The 22,607-nt window shown below is 35.2% G+C and overlaps 1 protein-coding gene across 3 annotated transcripts in view; it reads right to left on the bottom strand.

The window, feature by feature from the left end:
- Positions 1 to 292: 292 nt before the first annotated feature.
- The window catches only part of LOC138765151 (uncharacterized), a 79,040-nt gene continuing 56,725 nt past the window's right edge, over positions 293 to 22,607 (bottom strand). For all 3 annotated transcript variants that reach the window (XM_069941983.1, XM_069941985.1, XM_069941982.1), the window contains exon 2: positions 293 to 5,601. In XM_069941983.1, the coding sequence (XP_069798084.1) occupies positions 5,459 to 5,560 (102 nt within the window). In that variant the 5' untranslated portion in view covers positions 5,561 to 5,601 and the 3' untranslated portion in view covers positions 293 to 5,458. The remainder of the gene's footprint in view (positions 5,602 to 22,607) is intronic.

Below are 22,607 nucleotides of genomic sequence, written 5' to 3'. Positions count from 1 at the left end.
GAGGATGGGAGGAAATTGGAGCACCCAGAGAAAACCAATGTAGGTCATGGGGAGAATGTACAAACTCCTGAACTCAGATTGTTGGTGCTGTAATAGTGTGGAATGAATTTGGGTAATTGTTTCATGATTGTACAAAACCTCATAAAATTGTATACATTTGAATAGCCAACATTGCAATTGGATGGAGATCCGAAAGTTTATCCAATTCCCCAATTCAGGGAAGTTGAAGGCATTGATTGAAATTTCATGTGTGATCAGAGTGGTTCAATATAAAGACACAGTAGTAACAGGGTCACAGTTGATCATTCTTGTATCATTTTTATTGGATAAAGCATACATTAAGTTGAAGCTGTAAATTTATTGTTGTCCAGTCTGCTCTTGGTAAGGGATGACATTTCTACTTTACGATTAACAACTCTGATGTTATAACAATTTTTTTTTAGGAAAAATCATCTGTAATTAATTACATTCATGTTCTATTACATATAGCTGTGTTGCACATGTATTTATTTGTGTGATATAACACTTCCATCTCTAATCCCTGAGCTTGGATGCAATTTTGCTATCTCAGTTAATCCTTCAAGCATGATGTAAATAAGACATACAGTAACAATTAGTTGCATACTGCATTAATCCTAGTAACTGCACGCATCATAGTCCATGATCATATTGACTACAAACATTTTTATTAGTGTCCATAAAGATTGAAAATGTAATTGGTGACCATGGAAGCTGCAAGGATCTTGGTGATCGCTAATATTGAACAGCTTTAGTCCTTATTGTAAAGGGAAACCATTTAGGAAAACATTTGTGGGACCCAGCATCTCAAAGCATTACTTTTAGTTAAAATTATGTGGCTAATTCAGGTGCCATGTATTGCATATGCTTTACAAAATTAATTAAAAGTTGACTACATGATGTTTTAATTGCTACAAAAAAGAATAAAATAATTTTGTTGGTTTAAAATGTTTAATTTTATGTCACTGAGGGTGCCCGATTAGAAAAGCCATGCCACTTCCATTCGTGGAAACCAAAATGCAATTGCAATTTTTCTGATTAGCTCCTTGTAAGCAAATACAAATTTTGATATATTCCAAGGTTGAGTCTACCACAGTAACATAATGAACTGCGTAGTGACAATTCCTTTATTTAATTCTCAACAGTATGGCAACATTTATCTTACATTCCAAACACTGAATATTATCTTCTTGATCTGAGAGAATTGGTTAAATTAAAAATATAGAATTTGTTAACTAAAAATTCTACATAAAGAATTTGATTGGGGTGGGTAGATACAGATTTAGTTGTATTTTTTAATTAAGTAATTAAGGTAAATATCAGAAAAATGTGGAAAATATGAAAATATTATGTTAAGAAATAGCAAGAAATTGGGACTAATTTTTTTAGCTCTTTTAGAATCAGCATGTGAATTGGGCTGATTGTCATTCTGTGGAATATGAATCTGATCATTCCTCTAGTTACCCATTATTTCCCTCTTTTAGATTGAGGTTCTCCATTTTGTCTCATGTTTCCAGCATGTTAGAACACGTCTGATAATCCTGCTTTGAAAATGTCCTGAGGCAACAAAAAAGAAGCAACCTTTGGAATGTGTCTGCTTTCCCATGGAGCAGGGACACCTCCAAATCTTGGTTTACTTTATTGCAATAAAAGATACCATTTAACATTGGTGAAGGTATTCAACTTAACTGGAACAGAGGGAATAATGAAAGGGAAAAGTGAAAACAATTAATGTTAGTAAACAAGTATAGGACAATTAACGGAGCCAAGAGCTGACATCTCTTTGGACTTGATGGTTTATTTACTGGGTTCCAAAGCAGGGTATGAAGAGCTGGTGAATGCATTAGTTGTTGATCTTTCAAAATTTCCTACATTCTGGAATGGCTCCAGTATATTTAAATGTAACAACCATTATTGCCACTATTAAAAAAATGGACATGGAAAATGTGGACGAGCAGATTACTTAGCCTGATATTGCAAGTTTGCAAAGTATTGGAATCTATCAGTCAGGACTTGGTAATTTGGTATTTGGATAATAAATCCTGTGAGTGGGCAGAGACAACATGGTTTAATGAACCAGTAATCATTTTGGTATTTTTTTTGATGTAGCCAGGTAGATAAGATGTCAGTGAATGTGGTATCCTTGAATTTTCAGAAAGGATTGTAATAAGGTACCAGATGAAAGTTGAGCTAAGAATTCGGATAGAACATAATCACATGAATGGAGTTTTCATTAAGAACATGTGTAAAATGTCTCACTCTCTTCCCCCCCCCCCATCCACAGGATGTCAGGTTGTTACAGTGTGAGGTATGATCCCATTGCTGTGTACATTATCCATGAGTTGCTTGAAAATATGGTCTCTTGGGGATGTAAGCTATGAGAATGAAGAAAGATATTAACAGTTTAGGCGATTAGGTGAGAAACTAGCAGATGAAATATAATGTGAAGTTATTTAATTTGGTTGGAAGAATAGCAAAGCAGGATACTTTTTTTACAAATGGTGAGAAATGTTAGTGTACTGAATGATTTGGAGGAACTGGTACTTAAATTGCTGAAAGTTCATTGCAGCAATTAGGAATGCAAATATATTTTGACTCTCATTTTAATAGAATTGGAATATAATGAGTCTTTCAGAAATTGGGCAAACACATCTGAAGTATATAATTTTAGTCTTTGTCCAAGGAATTATGTAATTTGCATTCAAGGTGGGGGCAGGAGTAGAGAGAGAAATATGTTTAGAAGACAGAGAGGTTATCTCAGTCAAGCAGATAAAGTCTTGTGAGAGAATAACATACTGGACTTTATTTTGACTGGGAATTCTGGAATAAGGAATGAGACTTGGGTTAAACAGTCACCCATTTATGGTCACGTTGGAGTTAAATTTTTCACTCATTATGAATCTTTGACATTCTCAGCCTCTTGGAATTCTGGATGTTCATTATTCGATTTTGGTGGACTGTGCAAGTCAAGGAATGATGGTCTGAGCAGAAAACTGGATGTGGTAAAGAATTGTTAAAATGGTGGAACTGTACAGCTTAGTTTTATTTTGCTCTTTTGCTACTATATCCCACCTGCTAATGTGTGCAGTGTAGTTTTCCTAGTGTGACAGATGTTTTATTTTTAAGACATGACAATTAATGCAGCTCTTATTTATCTTTATCTGAGTAATACTAATTGATGCATTCAGTTAGCCTTGATGCATTTGGGGGAAAAAGGCAAGATTCACACTTGCCAACTCTTGCAGCTGGGAAATTAAAGAAATAATGTTAATGGAATGCTTTCATCTTTACATAGTGAGTTGCAAGTTTTTTTGTAATAAATCCCTTAAATGTCTGAGCAATCTTTCTGAGGTATTCCCTACTGCATGAGGAGATTTGGATTCGGCTTTATTCCACTTATTGTCAAATGACTTTGAGCAGCAATTGTATTGAAATGAAAAACTGAACATCTTTCAAATATCAAAATCTCTTTGTTGACCATTCAGACTTCCCTAAAATTAATGGACAATTGGATAAATACTTAAGGAGAACTGGGACCTATGAGTGCTCCCAGGAATGGAAATGGAGAGGAATAGTGGGAAAAAGGGGAGGGTAAAGGTTTTACCCACACTAAAGTAATAATCCCAGAAATATTAAATGAATGTAACAGTAAGTGTTTCCTTTTGGGGGATGCCTTATTTCTTGGATTATTTTGTTCTGTATGACCTCAAATTACAGAATTACATCACAAAAATAAGCCATTTGATGTAACTGATCTTTGCCAGTATTTGTGCTTCATTAAGCTTCTTTCTTATCTAACTCTAAGGTAATTATACTTCTAAAAATATTATCTAAGATATTTAAAATTCTATCCTTGCCGAAGAAAGTCCATTCACTTAAATTAGCATGATTGAACTTGACTACTTACTCAGCATGCTGCTATTAGAAATGCCCTACAGCTCCACCAGCAAATGATATTCACCAAATCTGGCAAATTCTGATTAGTGAATCTGTTTACAATCTTAAAAATCAGCTTGCCTGCAAAACTTATTTTCTATACATTTCATAAACCAGATGTTGGTGGGACGAGGAAACAGGAGAACTGCAGTGTATCATTGCTATAACTTGTCCGAGCTGACTTGAAGAGATAATGCACAGTTGAATTAAAACTTAGTGTATTCAAAGATGGGATAGACTATGGGTGGTTGTGTCAGTTGGAATTATATCGGATATCCTTGTAAGAGGTGGCGCTTGAGCGATATAAACATCATTTGAACCTCAAGATTGCATCGACGCCTCATGCATCATTGTAAAAATAGTCGACTTAAATATTTAATGGTGCACATCCAATAAACTTGACAAAGCTTTTGGAATCAAAGGTTAATCTGGACACTCTACAAGTAGTAAAAAAGGCAAGAAATTAACGAAAACGATTTCACTTTATTTATGAATTTTCAGTGGCTGCATGAAGGGAACCTCCTAACATTACTGCCTTGCTGTTTCATTATAATCATATACAATTCTCTGTCGTAGGTCTTCGTCTCCAAGTGATAAAGCACACCTACAATTCTATTTTGGTGGTGACTGAATATCACTACTACCACCATATTGGTTTCCTTCAAGGTGTTGACTAACAGCTGCCTAACTGATTAATTGCTAAAAGTCAGCTTTGCTGGCTAGGTACAACAATTTTTTTCCCCTATCACAAAACAAATTAGGTACACTCATTTGGCTTAGCTTAAAAAGGAGTTAAGAGTCAATCACTCCCCCCCCCCCCCCCCCAATCATATAAGCCACAATTTTTTTTATCTTAAAAGACATTATGAATTGGAAGGATTTTTACAACATTCTGGTAGTTTCATGGTGGTCACTATGGATGACATTTATTCCAGATTTTGTTGAATTATCTGAGTATATATTTTTCAAATTATTATGATGTATCCAGAACATTACTAGACCTCTGGATTACCAGTACAACAACATTATCTTCCTCACCACGGCCTCGGTCAACTTCTCACCCTTAATACTAAGAGGGTTTTTAAAATGCAATTGAAAGTTCAGCAGAGCCTGTATTCTATGCAAAACATTTTGGATATCTTGCATTGTCTCTTATAAATACATGGATCAATAGAATGAGAGAAAGTGGTGAAACAACTTTGAATAAAATGTGTGGCGCCACTTTTGTTGAGCTGTAAATCCTGTAATCAAGATAGAACTTGTAGCTTGACCCATTTCCTTGAAGTTGCTAATGCAAAGTAGACATTTAATGCAACCTCAGATTGGTCTGCAGGACAAAGGTTTTTCTCTCTTGATGGGCATGGACTGCATTTGACAATCTTGTACCCTTGATGATTTGTATATTCTTTTGGGGTAAGAGCATCACGTTGGATTCTTAGAGATACAATTGCCCCACCTTGTAGAGTGGGGGAAGGCTGAGTATACCATAATCCTCAGTCCATTTTTACACAGATGTTTCCCGTTCCGAGCCATGTTTTTCCTTCTTTTCTTTTGAATTGCAGAGGCCATGGAGTCCACAGAAACAGGCAAATGTGAATTGGGGCATTGCCTATGCGAGTCGGTGCATGGTATCAACAAGACGTAGATCTGTAAAATAAATAGATAGTGCCTTCAGAATCTGAGAGATATAGGTATTCTGGCAAAGAATAAGGAAAGAATAGTAATGGAATCCTGTAGATCACAGCTTTGCCCTGGCTTTGCAGGATGGATGGCAAGAGATGAGTGATCCCCAAACATTGCTCTCTCTCCCACAAACGTTGATAGGAGGTTCTTTTTCCAAACACAACATCTCAATAAGTTATTTAAAACAATGTATGTCCATATTAAATTGTTTATGCAATTACATTGGAAAATTTAGGGAATGACAATTTTCTGGGTACATTTTTTCTATACACTTATTACAATGTAGAGATTAAATGCTTTATTTGAGTTTAATTAATTTTTAAAATTTGGGTTTTAAGAAAGTTTCTACTGGCCAACATTCCCAGTAGTAATTAAAGCCAACACTTAGGCATGTTGAATAATATGATAATTAATAATATAATACTTTTTACTTAACTCTTAAACGTCACTATGTGCAAATGCATATGTGTGTGTGTGTGAAAACGCAAACCATTACAGTTTAAGCTTGATTCTGAAAAAGTCAATTTTAAAGTAATTTCAAACATCTTGTTGAACTTGAGGATCTTTTTAAATTGTGATTCAGAAGTAGTTATGAAGCAAGAGTGAAGCATTAGATTTCTTTAAATTGTTCCTCAAAAACAATAATGAAGTATTTTGAAACATCAAATTATCAGAATTATTTAAAACTCACAAATTTCTTCTGTTGAGTTGTTTTAAAAACATTGTTCCTTCATACAAATAAAATTCTTCAATCCTCCATACAAGTGATTTTCCACAAAATCTTATTTTCCTGAGGAGTTACGGAGTCTGTATCTTTCGTGATGACTTCAAACTTCTTAATAAGCAGTGATCATTCCTCTTGACATAAATGAGGTGGCCTCTCTTTTCTTAAAAGTGCAGTCAGAGTGGCTTTTTAAAAAATACCACTGGCTGTTCCTTCTTTTACTAAGAAGAACACAGATCCTTTTCAAAGGATTTTGGAATTTTACTTCTTCACTTGACAGAGAAAGCAATCCTGTATTCATAGGAGTTACAGTTTCTTCCAACTAACTTAAAATATCTGATTTCTTCAGTAATATCCTTTCTCAAAATCATGTGACATGACATCATCACTGATTCAGTTTCATTTCTTCAAAAACATCTGACCTCATCTTAATCTAAAACTATAGGTAGATGACTCTGAATTACTCAAATGGTACCTGAGTTTTGAAAACAGCTGCCAGCATAATGTTGAATGTAAACAAAAATGCTTTTAAGAACCACACATAGTACTTGAGTTTTCAATTAAGATCACTTCAATTCTTCTATAGCTCTGCCTTTTCAAGACACTTCAACTCCAAAAATGACCTCACTTCTGAGTGTATTGTAAATGTGATATGACCTGTGTGTGTCCCTGTCCAGCCCTCAAACTAACTTTGCTAAGAAATATATATTTGTGAAATATAGTTTAACATTAAACTAAAGATGAACACAAATCCATTACATGACCCTCAGGATGTTGATGGTCAGGGTCTCAATAATAGTAATGGTAATGGTAACATATTATAAATTTTAAAAATCCAAAATTGGAACAAGATTCACAATATATGTCTGAGTATTGGATTAGATATATCCTTATTGATCTTGGAAAAACTAAATGGAAGTGAGGCCCCCAATAAAGAGGCCACTGAATACTGCTTCATAGATTTAAATTCTAAATTTGTCCATAATGGATGATCAATCCAATTTGTCAGAATAAAAAATCCAAAAAAATAGATAACGAATATTAGCAGCCCAGTAATAAAATCTAAAATTAGGCAAGGCCATACCTCCAACTTTTTTCAATTTTTTTGTAAATTAAATTTACTAATTCTAGAGCTTTTGTCCTTCCAAATAAAGAAAGAAAATTTTGAGTCAATATTATCAAAAAAAGACTTTGGAATGAAAACTGGAATCGCTTGATATAGATATTAAAACTTAGGTAATATTATCATTTTATCTTCATTAACATGACCTATTAAAGAAAATGATAAAGGAGACCATCTAGAAAAAGATAATCTCACATATTTGAATAGAGGAGAAAAATTGAGTTTATATAAATCTTTAAATCGTTTAATAATTTTAATCCCTAAATATGTGAAATTATCTCTGCCAATTTTTAATGAAACTTGAGTGCAGATGGGGACCTGCATATTAATCAGAAAAAGTTCACTTTTATGAAGGTTTAATTTATACCTAGAGAAAGAGCTGAAATGAGAAAACGGATAGATCTTTCTGGATCTGAAATATAAACTAATAGGTCATCTGCAGACAAGGAAACTTTAGGAGTTACTGTGTTTCAGACAATCCCTTGAATCTATTGCCAGAGGTTCTAAAGCTAGATCAAATAGCAAGGGGCTAAGTGGGCATCCCTGTCTAGTTCCCCTAAATAAGGAGGATTAGTAACCACCATAGCTAAGGGGGGTACTATAAATCAATTTAATCCATGATAATAAAGCCCATATCAAAATTACATCTCCTTAATATTTCCAATAAATGGTTCCACTCCACTCTATCAAAAATCTTTCAGCATTTGGAGTCTCTTCAACCCTTTTGGCTGAGCAAAGATTTACAGCCTTTTCTTCAGTACTTTTGGACTGGGTTTCTCTATTGGTGAAATAAATATATTATTAGATATGTTAGCTGCTTAATTGTTCTCCGGCATTCAACACTTCGGCTGGAGGTGTTGGTTATGAGAATGCTTAACTGTTACAGAATGATTTTACAACTTAGTATGCAATGTAGTCCAATGTGGCAGTTTCCTTGGTCTGTTAGTTGGTGGGCAACTCATTCAGTCTTTATTGGTTTCTAAGGCTAAGGCTGGTTTCAATGCCTTTTAAGAAAATTGGCATTAAATACTGGGCTAAAATTGGAAATCAAATTAATAAGAGTTTTCACTACTCAATATGCTTCTCTATTGTTTATTTTCCAACAAGGTGAGGGGGAGTAAACTGGCATACTTTTATATGTTTTTCTCCCAAAAGTCAATTGTGTTCGTAGGTGGTACTGCACAAGATATTCTAACAGAGATGCACAGTTAGGTAGAATAGTGTCCAGAGGCCAATTCAACAATCTCCAAAAATCTCCAAAAAATCCTAAACAGCTCAATGATGTATGATGTTAGGAAACTTGGAAAAGTGATAATAATTAAAATAGCAAATCTTTTTCTGGTTATAGTGAATTGCAATTTTTTAATCTTTTTGTTTAGTCTTACAATTTTCTTGTAAAATAGTTTTTGGTCATGAGAGTTTAAAAGAAGTTTGCTTTCAGTAAACTCGATGTTAGCCTTCTTAGGCATGGTTCATAGTCTGTAAATTGCCACAGTCTTTACGTGTTATATCAGAAACAGATAGATTTAAATTATGATGCACAAACAATTACATCTTGAAAGTGGACAGTGAAGATGCGAGTCAATGTGAGGCATTGCTCCAGCAAATGATTTCTGAATAAGAGCTGCAGTCTCAATATTACAGCAAGACCATTCACAGGAATGCTTCTTCAGAGAAAATAATTTGAGAATATAGAATTCATCAGTTTTGAAAATATTACATTGTGCCAGTCACTTTTAGGTCAGACTAATAAAGCATCCCAATTGACGAAAGGCAAATCCACTAAAGTTCACAAGCACTATTCCTTATTTCACCGCTGTTTCTTTATTTACACTGATTTACTCCTGTGTAACTATAAAACAATAAATGCTTTGTATATTTTTATGTCCTGGACCCATGTGCTACTGCAGCTATTAGAAGAAACACAGCTATTTTTTTTTAAATAGATTATCCAACAAATGTACTCCTTTATGATTTTTCTGAATATTTAAAAAAAAATATTTCCATACATGTAATTAATTAATCATTATACAATAAAATGAGTGCTTAAAATTAAAGAAATGTTCATTCCTTAAATGATAGTTATAACCTCTCCCCTTCCCTCTCTGTCCCAACCCCTCACCCCCTCCCCCTTATAAAAATAATATACATGTATATAAAGAATTATATATAGTATACAAAAAAAAGAAAAAGAGAAAGAGAAAGAGTGTAGTATTGTGGATTGTCTGGAGCGTCACTCCCAAACACACTGGAACTCAACAGATTTTATCTGATCATTTTCATTTTAAGGAAGAAGGTTAGCACAGATCTTAAAAGGCTGGAAGATTGCATGTAATCTTCTCTAAAATAATACAGCTTTGAATTTCTGCATTCCATCTTCCCATATCTTAATACGAGTCCGATTTCAAAGTCATTCTCCTTTATGATTAAAGCAGAGTACATAGTAGCACTACAAAGTGAACCATGTTCCACCCACACTGTTTGATGTGAATAGCTTTTAGCTTTTGGCGTGGATCCTATTGCCAGGATGGTATAGAACTTGGTGATGACACATGGCAATAACATTATTGACAAAGTGCAATGCATTGCTTGATATGACACTAGATAGATTGAATTCTTCTCAAATCATGCGACTCCCCCCCCTAAAAAAATATGGGGGAGTTGAGGTTTAAAAGAGATTTTCACACAGCTTGCTTGCTTCTGAATTCCTATGCAACCTCTTGCCTTCTGAGGTTACTTTCCAACCATGTTCCTGCTACATTGCTTTTTATCTTTCCTTTTAAAGATAAGAATATACATTTTGGAATGAAAGAATATTAAGGCAAAAATTGCTTATTTGAAAATAAAACAAACTGCACATGCTGGAAACCTGAAATTCAAACAGAAAACCTTGGAAGCATTTAGCAGGGTAACAGCATCTGTGGAAAGTTTAATGTTTCTGGCTCAGGGCCCTTTGTGAAAACTTGGGAAGTTCTGCATCATGCTTTGTAATTTCTGCCAGCTCCAATAGGATGGCACCACCAATGTCAACCTTCCCTCTCAACCCCTTCCAGCATTTTTAAGAATTGCTTGCTCCCATCAACTTCCATTATCTGCTCCTCTGTCCATTCCAACTACTGTTTGCCGGAAATGCAATCTTTTATCTTTTTCATCCACATTATCTGGAGATAAAACAGTTCTTCTAGATTAAGCACCTCTTCTAATCTGTTCATCATGTTGTCTTTCTGAATAATAATGTCACTTGTTCACATTTGGTAAGATACATATTCTCACCTTCTCGAAGATGCCTGATGGAATTATGGGCCACTCCCTTGAAAGAGTTGTGGGTGGGGGCCCTATGGCAAGGAAGCTAGCATATCTTGCATGATTTTATTTTGTTTACTGAGGACAACCAGTTAGGACTCATTAGTACAGACAGAAGGAATAAGTAGAGACTTGGTAGATGCATTAATCCATCACTCTGTATTTCTCTGAAATAAGGTAGAAAGAATTAGGAAAGTCAAAACAATGGAAAGAGCACATGTAAACGGGTTGCAGAAATAAAGATATTTAGTCTACATTTACAAAAATCTTTCAAGATGGTGAGACAAGTTGAAAAAGTACTTTTAAAGCATCTGGTATTTTGGACATTATTTTTTTTAAAAAGAAGCACAATGTACAAAAACAAAGGAGCCATGTTGAATTATTAACCTAACTGCAACTAGAGTATTGAGATGAATTTTGATTACTGTGCTACAGGAAGGACGTAGAGGCCTAAAACTGCAGAGATAGATTGCAGAAGCTGCGATTGTTCTCCATAGAACAATAGTGAGAAGTGATTTGATTATCATTAAGAATCCTGTAAGGTCTAGATCCTTGTCTCAAATCTCATTCTTTCCATTCACATACCACCTTAAGTAATTCCTTTCCAACCACAGAGCACCCACGGCATCCATGGCATCTAAGGTTAGTAAGGGATTATTTAAGGTGGTATGTGGGAAAAAAAAGGTTGAGGATCATTGGTCTAGATTAACTGCTTAAATCAAATACATATGGTTGAGATTTTAATACTGTGCAATATTTAAAGTGTAGTTGGAGACTAAGATAATTGGTTTAGATATTCTACTTAGCTTCTTGTTGGCCATAATCAGTCCTTCTTTATTTCGTGGGCAATTCAGTCCACTTTGTCCATCTAGACTGAGAAGCTTATCTACGCTAATCCAATATTTTCATATCCTTATATCCCTCTCCTATCCATATACCTATCCAAATGCTTTTTAAATGCTGTGATTGTACTTAGCTCTATTACCTCCTCTGGTAACTTGTTCCATATATCCATCACCCTCTGTATGGGAAAAAGTAGCTGTCAGATCTACTTTAAATATTTTCTTCCCTCACCTTAAACCTGTGTCCTCTAGTTTTAGATTTCTCTGCTCTTGGAAAAAGATTGACATTTACTCTTTTCTTAACTACTTTCTTGCTTATAGCATATTTGCAAAGGTTTTGGAATTTTCTCTCATTCTATTGGCTAGCACAATGTTTCCTGTTTGCCCTCCTAACTATTTTCTTAAGATTTGCAGTCTACTTCCATCAGATGCTGGCTTGTATGAATGAAATCAATGATCTAGGTACAATCTATTCCTTTTCCAATATGTTATTTTCCTCCAAAATAAACTTTATTCACAATAAAAACTATGTACAAAGGAAAACCGTTCAATGTCTTTTCACATCTTTCATATTTATATACTGGTAATCTTATTCTTGCACTTGCTATGTAGGAGAGGCTGGTAGGGTGAAAAGTAAGGACCAATAGAACTTTATCTTTGCTCTGATTGAAGGTAGCTAGGAGAAAAGCAGCTTGATTTCTCAATGCTGCTATATGATTCTCTAATACTTGATGGTAATATTCTTGTTGCCAAGTTTCAGTGTTTATTTTGAGATGATCCATGGCATGCCATTTTGTTTTAGTGCCGTCATCTGTTAAGGAAGATTCCAACAAGTGCTTTAATATTATGACTAAAGGGTGTATTGAGAGTAAGCTATAATGAATGCAAACGAAAGATTAGAAGATTAAATCGACAATACTTCATGAGTTTGACTACTTAAAGAATAAAATGGGAAGAATATGACAAAGGACGAAGGGATGGGCCACTGAATTGCTCTTTGACATTTCCCCTGCTCAACTGTTCCGTGTTTCTTTTAAAAAAAAACATTATTTAAAAGAATTTAGACAACTTACAATCAAATATAATAGAAAAAGAAGCAATTTTTTTGTATATATTAAAAAAAACCCCAAAAAATAAAAACCCCGACCACCCTCCCACCCTTTCAGCCAGCCCCCTTAAGGGAAGCCAAATATAAAGATAATACAGTGATTATAAAGAATATTTCAAAGTATTTCTGAATTCATATACTCCAAACAAGACCACATTTTAACAAAAAATGAATAATTATTGTGCAAATTACATGTGATTATTTCCATAATAAGACAATTTCTCAACTCATTATGCCAGCGTGTTATATTAACTTCCACATTATCCTTCCAAGTACTAGGTACACATTTTCGTGCTACAGATAACACTAAACGTACAAATGCAATTTGAAATTTATCCAACCCTAGTTCTTTCAAAGAAACCATATATCCCAACAAAAATATTGATGGGTCTAATGGTAATTTAATCTTAAATAAGTTTTCCAAAACCAATCTAATTCCTTCCCAAAATGGTTGTACTTTAAAACAAGACGAAATAGCATGTAAAAAAGTTCCAGTACATAGTCCACATCTAAAACAAGAATCCGAATTACTGAATCCATATTTTTTCAATTTCTCTGGAGTCAAATATAACTGATGTAAAAAATTATAATGAACCATTCCGTAATGTACATTCGTCACTTTAGTTACACTATCAGAACACACATAACTTCCCAATTATCTTCCGGAAAAATATAGGTTAAATCACTTTCCCATTTAAGCCTTGATTTCTCCCATTCTGGTTTATCTATACTATCATGTAACAATTGGTACATATCTGAAATATAACCTTTCTTAGGTACAGAAGAAATCAAAGACTCAAATTTCTTCAACATGGGTAAATTCATCTCTTTACCATAATTATCTTTTATCAAAGCTTTGAGTTGATAATACACAAACAGAGAATTTACAGATATATCAAATTTCTCCCTCAATTGAATAAAAGAAAGAAAAATAAAAGAATAAAAGGCCCTCTTCAAAACAGTCCTGAATTATATTTATGCCCTGAGAATACCATCTCTTTAAATGATTATTGAACATTGAAAAAGGAATAAGATGGTTATGATATAACGGAGTTTGAATTAGTAATTTACCCTTTGATCCTAAAACCCTATTTCTTTTAACCCATATCCTTAACAAATGTTTTAATACCAGCATATTACATTCCCGCAATAAATCCACATTTAAATATAAACTGATGTATCTCAACTTCAGATAAACAAGCCATTTCCACCTTTGCCCAACTTGGAGGTTGGTCCACATCATCAATCAGCTAACAAATTTCAACTGAGCTGCATCATAATAATTTTGAAAGTGAGGTAACTGCAATCCACCTAAATCATATTTCCATGTAAGTTTATGTAAAGCTACTTGAGCTAATTTTCCTTTCCATAAAAACTCCCACACTGCCCTATTCAGGTCCTGAAAAATACCCTTTGAAAGTAAATATGGTATAGACTGAAACAAATATTGAATTCGAGGAAAATTATTCATTTTAACACAATTTACTTAACCAATTAATGTTAAAGGCAAATCTTTCCATATAATTAAATCTGTTTTAATCCTTTTTAATAAAAGGACATAATTCAATTTATATAAAGACTGGTAGTCTGCATTTACTACCACTCCCAATTATTTAATTCTATCTGACCACTTCAATTTTATAATACTTTTATATTCTGAATAATCTCCATCCCCAACTGGCAATATTTCACTCTTATCTCAATTTACTCTATATCCAGATAACTCTCCAAATTTTAACAAACAATCTTGTAAATATTTCAAAGACTGTTCCGGTTCTGTCCAATATACCAGCACATCGTCCGCAAATAAATTAATCTTATATTCATCCTCCACTCTTTTCTTTCCTTTAATCTTATCATTCTGTCTTATTATCTGAGCTAATGGTTCAATAGCATTTGCAAATAAGGCTGGTGACAATGGACAACCTTGCTGAGTCGAACGCGTTAAGTTAAATGATAAAGAAATTTAACCATTTGTCACCACCCTAGCATTTGGGTTTGTATATAAGGCCTTAACCCAGTCTATAAAATAAGGGCCAAAATTAAACTTCTCTAACATCTTAAACAAAAAATTCCACTCGACCCTATCAAAGGCTTTTTCTGCATCCCGCGGAACCACCATTGGATGGTTGGGTTGCTGTCTAAATGCATTGACTAATGTTATCAATCTAAAAATATTATCAGACGCATTTCTATTTTTAATAAAACCTGTTTGATCTATATATATCAACTGAGGTAAATATTTGGCAAGTCTATTCGCTAACACCTTCGCTCTAACTTTATAATCTACATTTCATAAAGAAATAAGTCTATATGAAGATACTTTCAATGGATCCCTATCTTTCTTAGGAATCACAGTAATTATAGCACTTGAACAAGATTCCGGTAACAACTGCTCCTCTGTTACTCGCTGCAACACATCTCCAAATATAGAGGATAAATCTTTATAAAATACTTTATAAAATTCAACAGAAAGTCCAACTTCTCCTGGCGACTTTCCATTTGGCATCTCTTGTATAGCCTCTTTAATCTCAAAATCCATAAATGGAGCTTCCAATTCTTTAACCTCATCCTCCCCTAAAACAGGTAAGTTGAATTTAGATAAATAGGATTTGAAAGAACCAGCGTCCTGCTTTCCCTCAGAAGTATATAATTTTTGATAAAATGAATAAAACTGATCATTAGTTTCCTGAGGTCTATAGGTAACTATTGAATTCTTTTTCACACAATTAATAATTCGTGATGTCTGTTCTGTTTTTAACTGCCATGCTAATACCTTATGAGCTTGCTCACCCAGTTCGTAATAACGTAACTTAGATCGATGAAGTAGATGCTCATACTGATAAGTTTGTAAAGTATTATAATGTAATTTCAACTTCATTAAAGCAGCTTTTTTGTCTTCTGTAGCATTTTTCTGAAATGCTTTTTCAAATTCAGCAATTTGTTTCTCTAATATTAAGCTTTCCACCGCATATTGCTTTTTAAATTTCATAGTGTAACTAATAATTTGCTCTCATAAATATGCTTTCAAAGCATCCCACAATACAAAATTACTTCATACTGAATTGATATTCTAGCCAAAAACAAAGTAATCTGTTCCTTAACAAAAGTAATAAACTCTGGTTTCTTCAATAGCATTGTATTAAACCTCCATCTGTAAGATGATTGAACAACTTCTGAACCTACATAGGAAAAAAATAACATAGAATGATCTGATATAACCCAACTTTTATATTCAACCTGTAATACTCTACCTTGCAGATGTGCTGAAACCAAAAAAAAAATCTATTCTAGAAAAGGAATCATTTCTAGAGGAATAAAAAGAAAAGTCTTTCTCTGTAGGGTTTACTCTCCTCCAAACATTAACCAAATTCAAATCCTTCATCAAAGCTCATATTTGTGTTTCTACCTTTGATTTCCTTATACTTTTCGGAGATCTATCCAATAAAGGATCCAAAACACAGTTAAAATCTCCCACGACCAAAATTATTAAGCAATAAAAAAAGCCTCCAACATAAACCGTTAATCATCTACATTAGGTGCATAAATATTTAACAAAGTCCACGATTCATCAAAAATTTTACAATTAACCATCAAAACCCTCCCAGCATTTCCTTCAAATGATTCCAATTCAAACGGTAATTTCTTATGAATTAAAATCGCTACACCTCTGTTCCGTGTTTTTTTGAGTACAGGGCGAACTGGGAGTCTAAATCTGGTTCCAGCCATTTTTGGCATGCATGCATGACGAAGCTTAATTCGATCCTCATACAATTTACATTTGTACTTTCAATAGTTTAATTCCACATTGCATTGAACACTTGAAATTTATTGCAATGGAGGATTAGCTTTAGTGTAGTGACATTTTTATAATTACATAGATTAGCGAAATATCCAATCATATCTGCAAGATTCCAATTGCTAATACAAGCTGGTACTGAGATTGTGATATTATTGAGGCACCTGGAGAATTCTGACTGTCAGTACCTGATGTTAGGCAGGTACCATCTGTTATTTATTGGCAACTGGATGGTTCAATTTGTTAATTCTTATTACTACATTTGAAGACTATCTGGAGAGATATCACTGACAATACCAGATAATATCATGTCCTTTTTTTCTGGGGTTGAAACTGGCAATTTGGAACATCTCAGGTCGGAAATCTCACTTTAATTTGTATCTGAGTTGTTTGGATCTGTGGCTGTTTTCCAATACACTTGAATATTGTTGCACATCACTGATTGGCATTGTGAAATAAATTTTTTGACTTCAATTAGTGGATGTATGATGGTTGGATGGGGTGGGTGAGGGTAGGGCAGGGTAGAGACAGAAATGGTAACCAAAGATTGCAGGGGCTCTGCAATGCCCTAATAAAATGTTGAGGTTTTACAGTTTGAATACATACCAAACAAATAAAAAGTAAATTAAAAAATACACTGTACGCCCTAGTTTTACGGGTGCTAGTATTCTAGAAAGCTCCAACTCTTAAAAAAAGAGCAGTTTGAAATATAATCAGGTGTGTTAAGATGTACATTTGTGCGAGTCAACAATCAGGGGTTTCATTGAAAAGATTTGGTAATCACTAACATAAATATAACTATTATTACCAACATAAGAAAATCAGCAAAGTACCTTTATTAGATTATTTAAAAATTAATTATTTTTGACATGAGCATTCATACAAGAACAAGGTCAGTTCTATTCCTTTGAGAATATTTTAATTGTCTGCTTTCGTGAATTCTACATGGTGAAGGTACTCCCAAATTGATCAAGAATTCCAGAATCTTCAACCATTAATGTTAAGGAGTAGCAGTTGCATCCTGAATCATGACAATGTCAAGAGAAATTCAATGACCAGGACCCATCACTATACATGCCTGTTTTGACCACATTAATTCTTTTGACTTCCTCAGTTGAGCTGCCTGCAGAAATCATCTTTACTTGCTTCACAATGGCACGTGAAGCCATGATTCAACCATTATGTCTACAATTCAACTGTCTTGGATACCGGCTGCCACAATATGGAGGAGTCTGCAAGTTCTATGTTCCTCTCATCAATCACTTCACAATGCACAGAACTGCAGAGGATGTAAGCCCTTGCTCAAAACTGAAAGGCCTACTGAAGAAGAGGTGGAGGCATGATAGTTGAAGAGAAGCCAAACAAGCCCAACTACAAATACTGGCTCTAATATTGGATTTTTGAATTTGGATAAATGAAGATTTTTTTAAAAATTCCCTTCTCTCCTTTTAGCTGATTGAGAAGGTTTGGAAGCTGTATGAGGAAGAATTGCATTTTTCACCAGATTTTGAGCCAGAGTACTTATGCCATGGTCTGATCATAAGCTCTGATCTGTAGCAAGTCTTAGAATTTAATAGTGGAGTACTGGAAGAAAAGTAAATTTAAATTTAGATGTACAACATGGGAACAGGCCATTTGAGTCCACGAGTCTGTGCCACCACATTTACACCCAATTAACCTAAACCCCGATACCTTTTGGTCAGTGGGAGGAAACTGGAGCCCCCATGCAGACACAGGGAAAACATACAAACTCCTCAAAGACAGCGCGGGATTCGAATCCCAGTCCCAATCGCTGGTGCTCTAACCGCCACGCCAACAGTGCCACCCCAACCATAACTTTTCTGTCTGCTAGAAATCATACAATGTACCAAGCCTTGTACTTGGTAATCTCTATGTTAATTAAGATTTCTATGAAATTAAAACAAAAGAGTTTATTTTTACTTTGCTGCTCGAGAACATTCCACCTATTCATCAAATATCAGGAATGGGACGGAGATTTCCATTGTGATCCTTCATTGATCTCATTTACAATACAATTATTGTGAAGAACGAAAGAAGGATGAAATTACAAAATAGGTCACATTTGGAAAATTCCCAGATCAGGCATTTGAAACCTCGTGACATAAATATAGCAGTTTTAAAATAATTGCCTCACCGCTTGGATTCAAATAGCAGATTTTCTGGACTATTAGATATTTTTCCTATAGATAGCCAATACACTTTTGATTTACTCTTTTAAAGTGCTAAACAGCATGGATAAATTTAATGATCAAGCCAGCAAGTTTAAAGGTAGTCTGGGAACTGGCATCTGGTGAGCCAGATACCTAGCTCCAGGAATTTTTGGATAGTCATATAGCAGATTATCAGAGTTTTACTGTGTCGAACAGTTTTTCTTTCAGTCAATTTGCCTTGTTTATATACCAATTTATATTACTATAAGGTTACTGTGGCTAATCTCTAAGATTATAATGTGCCCTATAAATCCATATACTAGTGGTAATATACAGTACATTCTGCAGCCTTGGTAATGCAGAAACAATTAGATTTCTATGGGATCTTTTGGTGTGTCTAATACAAAATAATACAACAGATGAGGTACTGAACAGAAGTTTCATAAAAAAACTTGCGCTCTAGCACCTGAAATGGGACTTAAACCCACAACTATGGTACAGAAGCAAGACACGATCTACTGAATGACAGCTGATCTGTGCAAAATTTGCCAGTATTTTTTTTTTGCTTGTTTTCGTTTTGTAGGTCTTAAACCTGCTCCATTCTGTACATGTCCTCTGTGTAATGAGAGTGCACCTTCTGCTATCAATCACTAATTGGAGTGGTATTGCTTTAACTCAGTAACTGAGCAGAGTCTGCAGCAGCAGGCATTGAAAAGCAGATCACAGAAAGTAGCAGTGAATTTTGTTTCTGCTCTGACCTTAATTAGAAGCCATATGGCATCATTAAAATCCAGACTATTCCCCTCACAGTTGTTCACATTCACATTTTTCCATCTCTTGTTTGAAGAGAGCCGTTTCTCTCAAATTAATCATTATGCTTCACATGATGAGATAAAAATGACTTCAACTAAAATTATGCATTTTGTATTTCTCGGTGTCTATAGTTTAAAACAGTTTAGCTGACTGAGAGAAGGTAGATAGCGATGGCCAAGCGTTCTTGTTGCAGCTGGAAGCCTGTGATCTTTGCTGGGGACCACAGGGCTGGGACTCTGGCTGTTGCTATATTCCATAACAAACTGGTTAAATATAGGAGATATGATTCGTTCACAGATGAGATGAAAATTTGTGTTTTTAATAAGGATAAATTGTTTTCAGCTATAGAATGGTATTGATTCACTGGTAAGGACAGAGAAATGCATGAAAAATGTGAGGAAAAATCATTTATCAGGACGAAAGGCCAAGATATACACAAGGCATGGTACCTCGGATGTAATAAGGGAAAAGGGATCTTGATGTTCAAGTCCAGTATCCCCAAAAGCACAGCACTGTTGAGAAGACAAACTGGATATTTGCCTACATTAGGTAGGACACAGAATATAAGAGCAAAGTGGTTGTAGTTCAATTTAACAGAAACATTGATGTGGCAACCATACACACATGATTCTATCTCTAGTGTAACTATAAGAATGAGGTGTTTGCACTGGAGAGGAGATTCACCAGGATGTTACCTGGGATGGAATGTTTCAGCTGGATCTGAGGAAAGACTTACTGGGCTGGGTTTATTTTCTTCAGAGTGGAGGAGGCTAAGGATGGACATGTATACAAAACTGAGTAGTATCAATCAGGTAGATGGTGAGAAAACTTGCCCTTCAGCAATGATATGTGCATCGAGGTTTAAGGTAGGGTTATGAAATTTAGATGAGATGGGAGGATGTATCTTTTCACCCAGAGAGTGACTAAATTCGGGAATGCACTCTCTAATTGGGATGTGGCGGCAGTGACACAGACATATCTAAGAAGTATTTAGATAAGCACTTTCTGCAGGCTAATAAATCTCTGGGTAAGTATGGTTTCCATGTGGAATTTTATAAAGAGTTCAAAGATCTCTTAATGCCTCTTTTTTATAAAGGTGATGGATCAGGCAGTGGATCCGCATACCCTACCAGAGTTTTTCCTCAACAGCAATCATCACGGTGATCCCAATAAAGGACAAAGACCCATTGAAGCCCTCCTCTTATAGACCCATCTTGCTATTGAATGATAGCAAAAACATTGGCCAATAGGTTGGTGGTATATTTCCAGAAATTAATTAATCCAGATCTGGATTTGTAGAGAAGAGCCAGTCTGCAAACAACATAGCTATATTGCTTAATGTAATACATCTGGCAATCAGGGTGGATCCAGGAGTGGCTATTGCTCTGGATGTGGAGAAGGCCTTCGTCAGATTGAAGTGGGACTTTTTGATCAAGGTGCCGTAGACATTTGGACTGGAGAAAATTGGGTTAGAATCTTCTACTATAAACCCCAAACTAAAGTTATTACAAATGAGTAGATGTCTCCAGAGTTTCCATTGAATAGGTTCAGTAGGTAGGGCTGTCCGTTGTTCATACTGGCCATTGAGCCGTGGAAGCCATTCAGCAGGATTCACTGATGATGTGTTGGTATATTTGATGGACTGGTGGGGGGGGGGAGTGGGGGAGTGGTGGGTGGGAGGTCTGTCGGCCAGGCTGAGGACAACACTGGAGGATTATGGGAAGTTCTTGGGGTATAATGTAAATCTGGTCAAGAGTGAGATCATGACTCTGATGAAGGGGGATTATAGACAACACCAACAGGGAAGTCAATTCAAATGGCCACAAGAAGACATTAATTATCTGTGGATAAAACTAGACAAGGATTTACGCAATGTATGCAAACTCAATGATCTCCCTTTGCTCTGGAAGATGAGGAGGATCTCGGTAGATGAATAACTCTGCCCATAACTTTGGTGGGCAGAGTTAACTGTATTAAAATGAAGATGATGCTAAGGCTACAATATCTATTCTGTTGCCTCAGGGCTTCTTTAAGATGCTCAACGGATATGTCAGAAAGTTCCTGTGGAATGGTAAAGTAGCTAGAATCTCCATGGAAAAGTTGACTTGGGATTACAAATTTTGGGGGTTTAAAATTGCCTGATTTCAAAATATATTACTGGGTGGCCCAGACGAGGTTTATTGCCACACTTTTTCGAGGAAGGGGACCCTCCTGGGCACAAATTGGATTACATGCGAAAGATAGCAGGAGAGTTTATATATAAGTAAAATTCAACACTAAATTAATTTTAAAGAAAACAGATAACCCCACACTAAAAGCATGTACTTCAGACATGGCAAAGAATAAATCAATGTATTGGATTGAAGGTGGGGATATATCCCAAAATGCCCTTGACTCTGAACAATTTAATACCCAAGAGTCTAGACAATAGGATCTTGGACACCTGGTGCCAGGAGGGGATCAGGTGAGTCAAGGATTTTTACAAGTGAGGGCATCTCATGTCATTCGAGCAGTTGAGGAATAAATATGATTTGTTTAACAGAACATTTTTCTGCTGTCTGCAACTAAGATCTTTTTTAAGGGACAAATTGGGACCATCTATATTCCCATGTGTAGTGACATGGAGATTCTAATCCAAAGGGGGAATGTGTTTATTTCTATGATGTATTTCATATTCCAAAGTGAGGGCATGAAGCTGGGCTTACACAGGTCAAGGGAAAGGTGGGAGTCAAACTTGGGCACAACAAGTTGCTGGTCAGATCTGTTTCTGGACCGCATGACAGTTGTTATTAACGCCAGGTACAGGTTGGTGCAATACAATTTCTTGCATCAACTGTATCTCAAACCACAAAAAATTACATAAATCTAAATTAGGAATCTCAGAAATGTGCTTTAAGTGCAGTGTGGAGATTGGAACCTTTATCCATTCAACCTGGCTGCGTACAAAGGTGAGATCCTTCTGAGAGGACCTGGGGGACACTGAAAAAAATTATAAAGGTGAATTTTCCACATTATCCAGAATTGTACCTTCTGTGGAACATTATGGATGTGTTTTAAACTGTCCAAGTACCAAATTCAGTTTGTGAA

This window comes from Narcine bancroftii, chromosome 5 (assembly GCF_036971445.1).
Source record: "Narcine bancroftii isolate sNarBan1 chromosome 5, sNarBan1.hap1, whole genome shotgun sequence".
In the NCBI taxonomy this organism is placed as follows: Eukaryota; Metazoa; Chordata; class Chondrichthyes; order Torpediniformes; family Narcinidae; genus Narcine; species Narcine bancroftii.
This window is presented reverse-complemented; position numbering and strand designations above follow the sequence as displayed.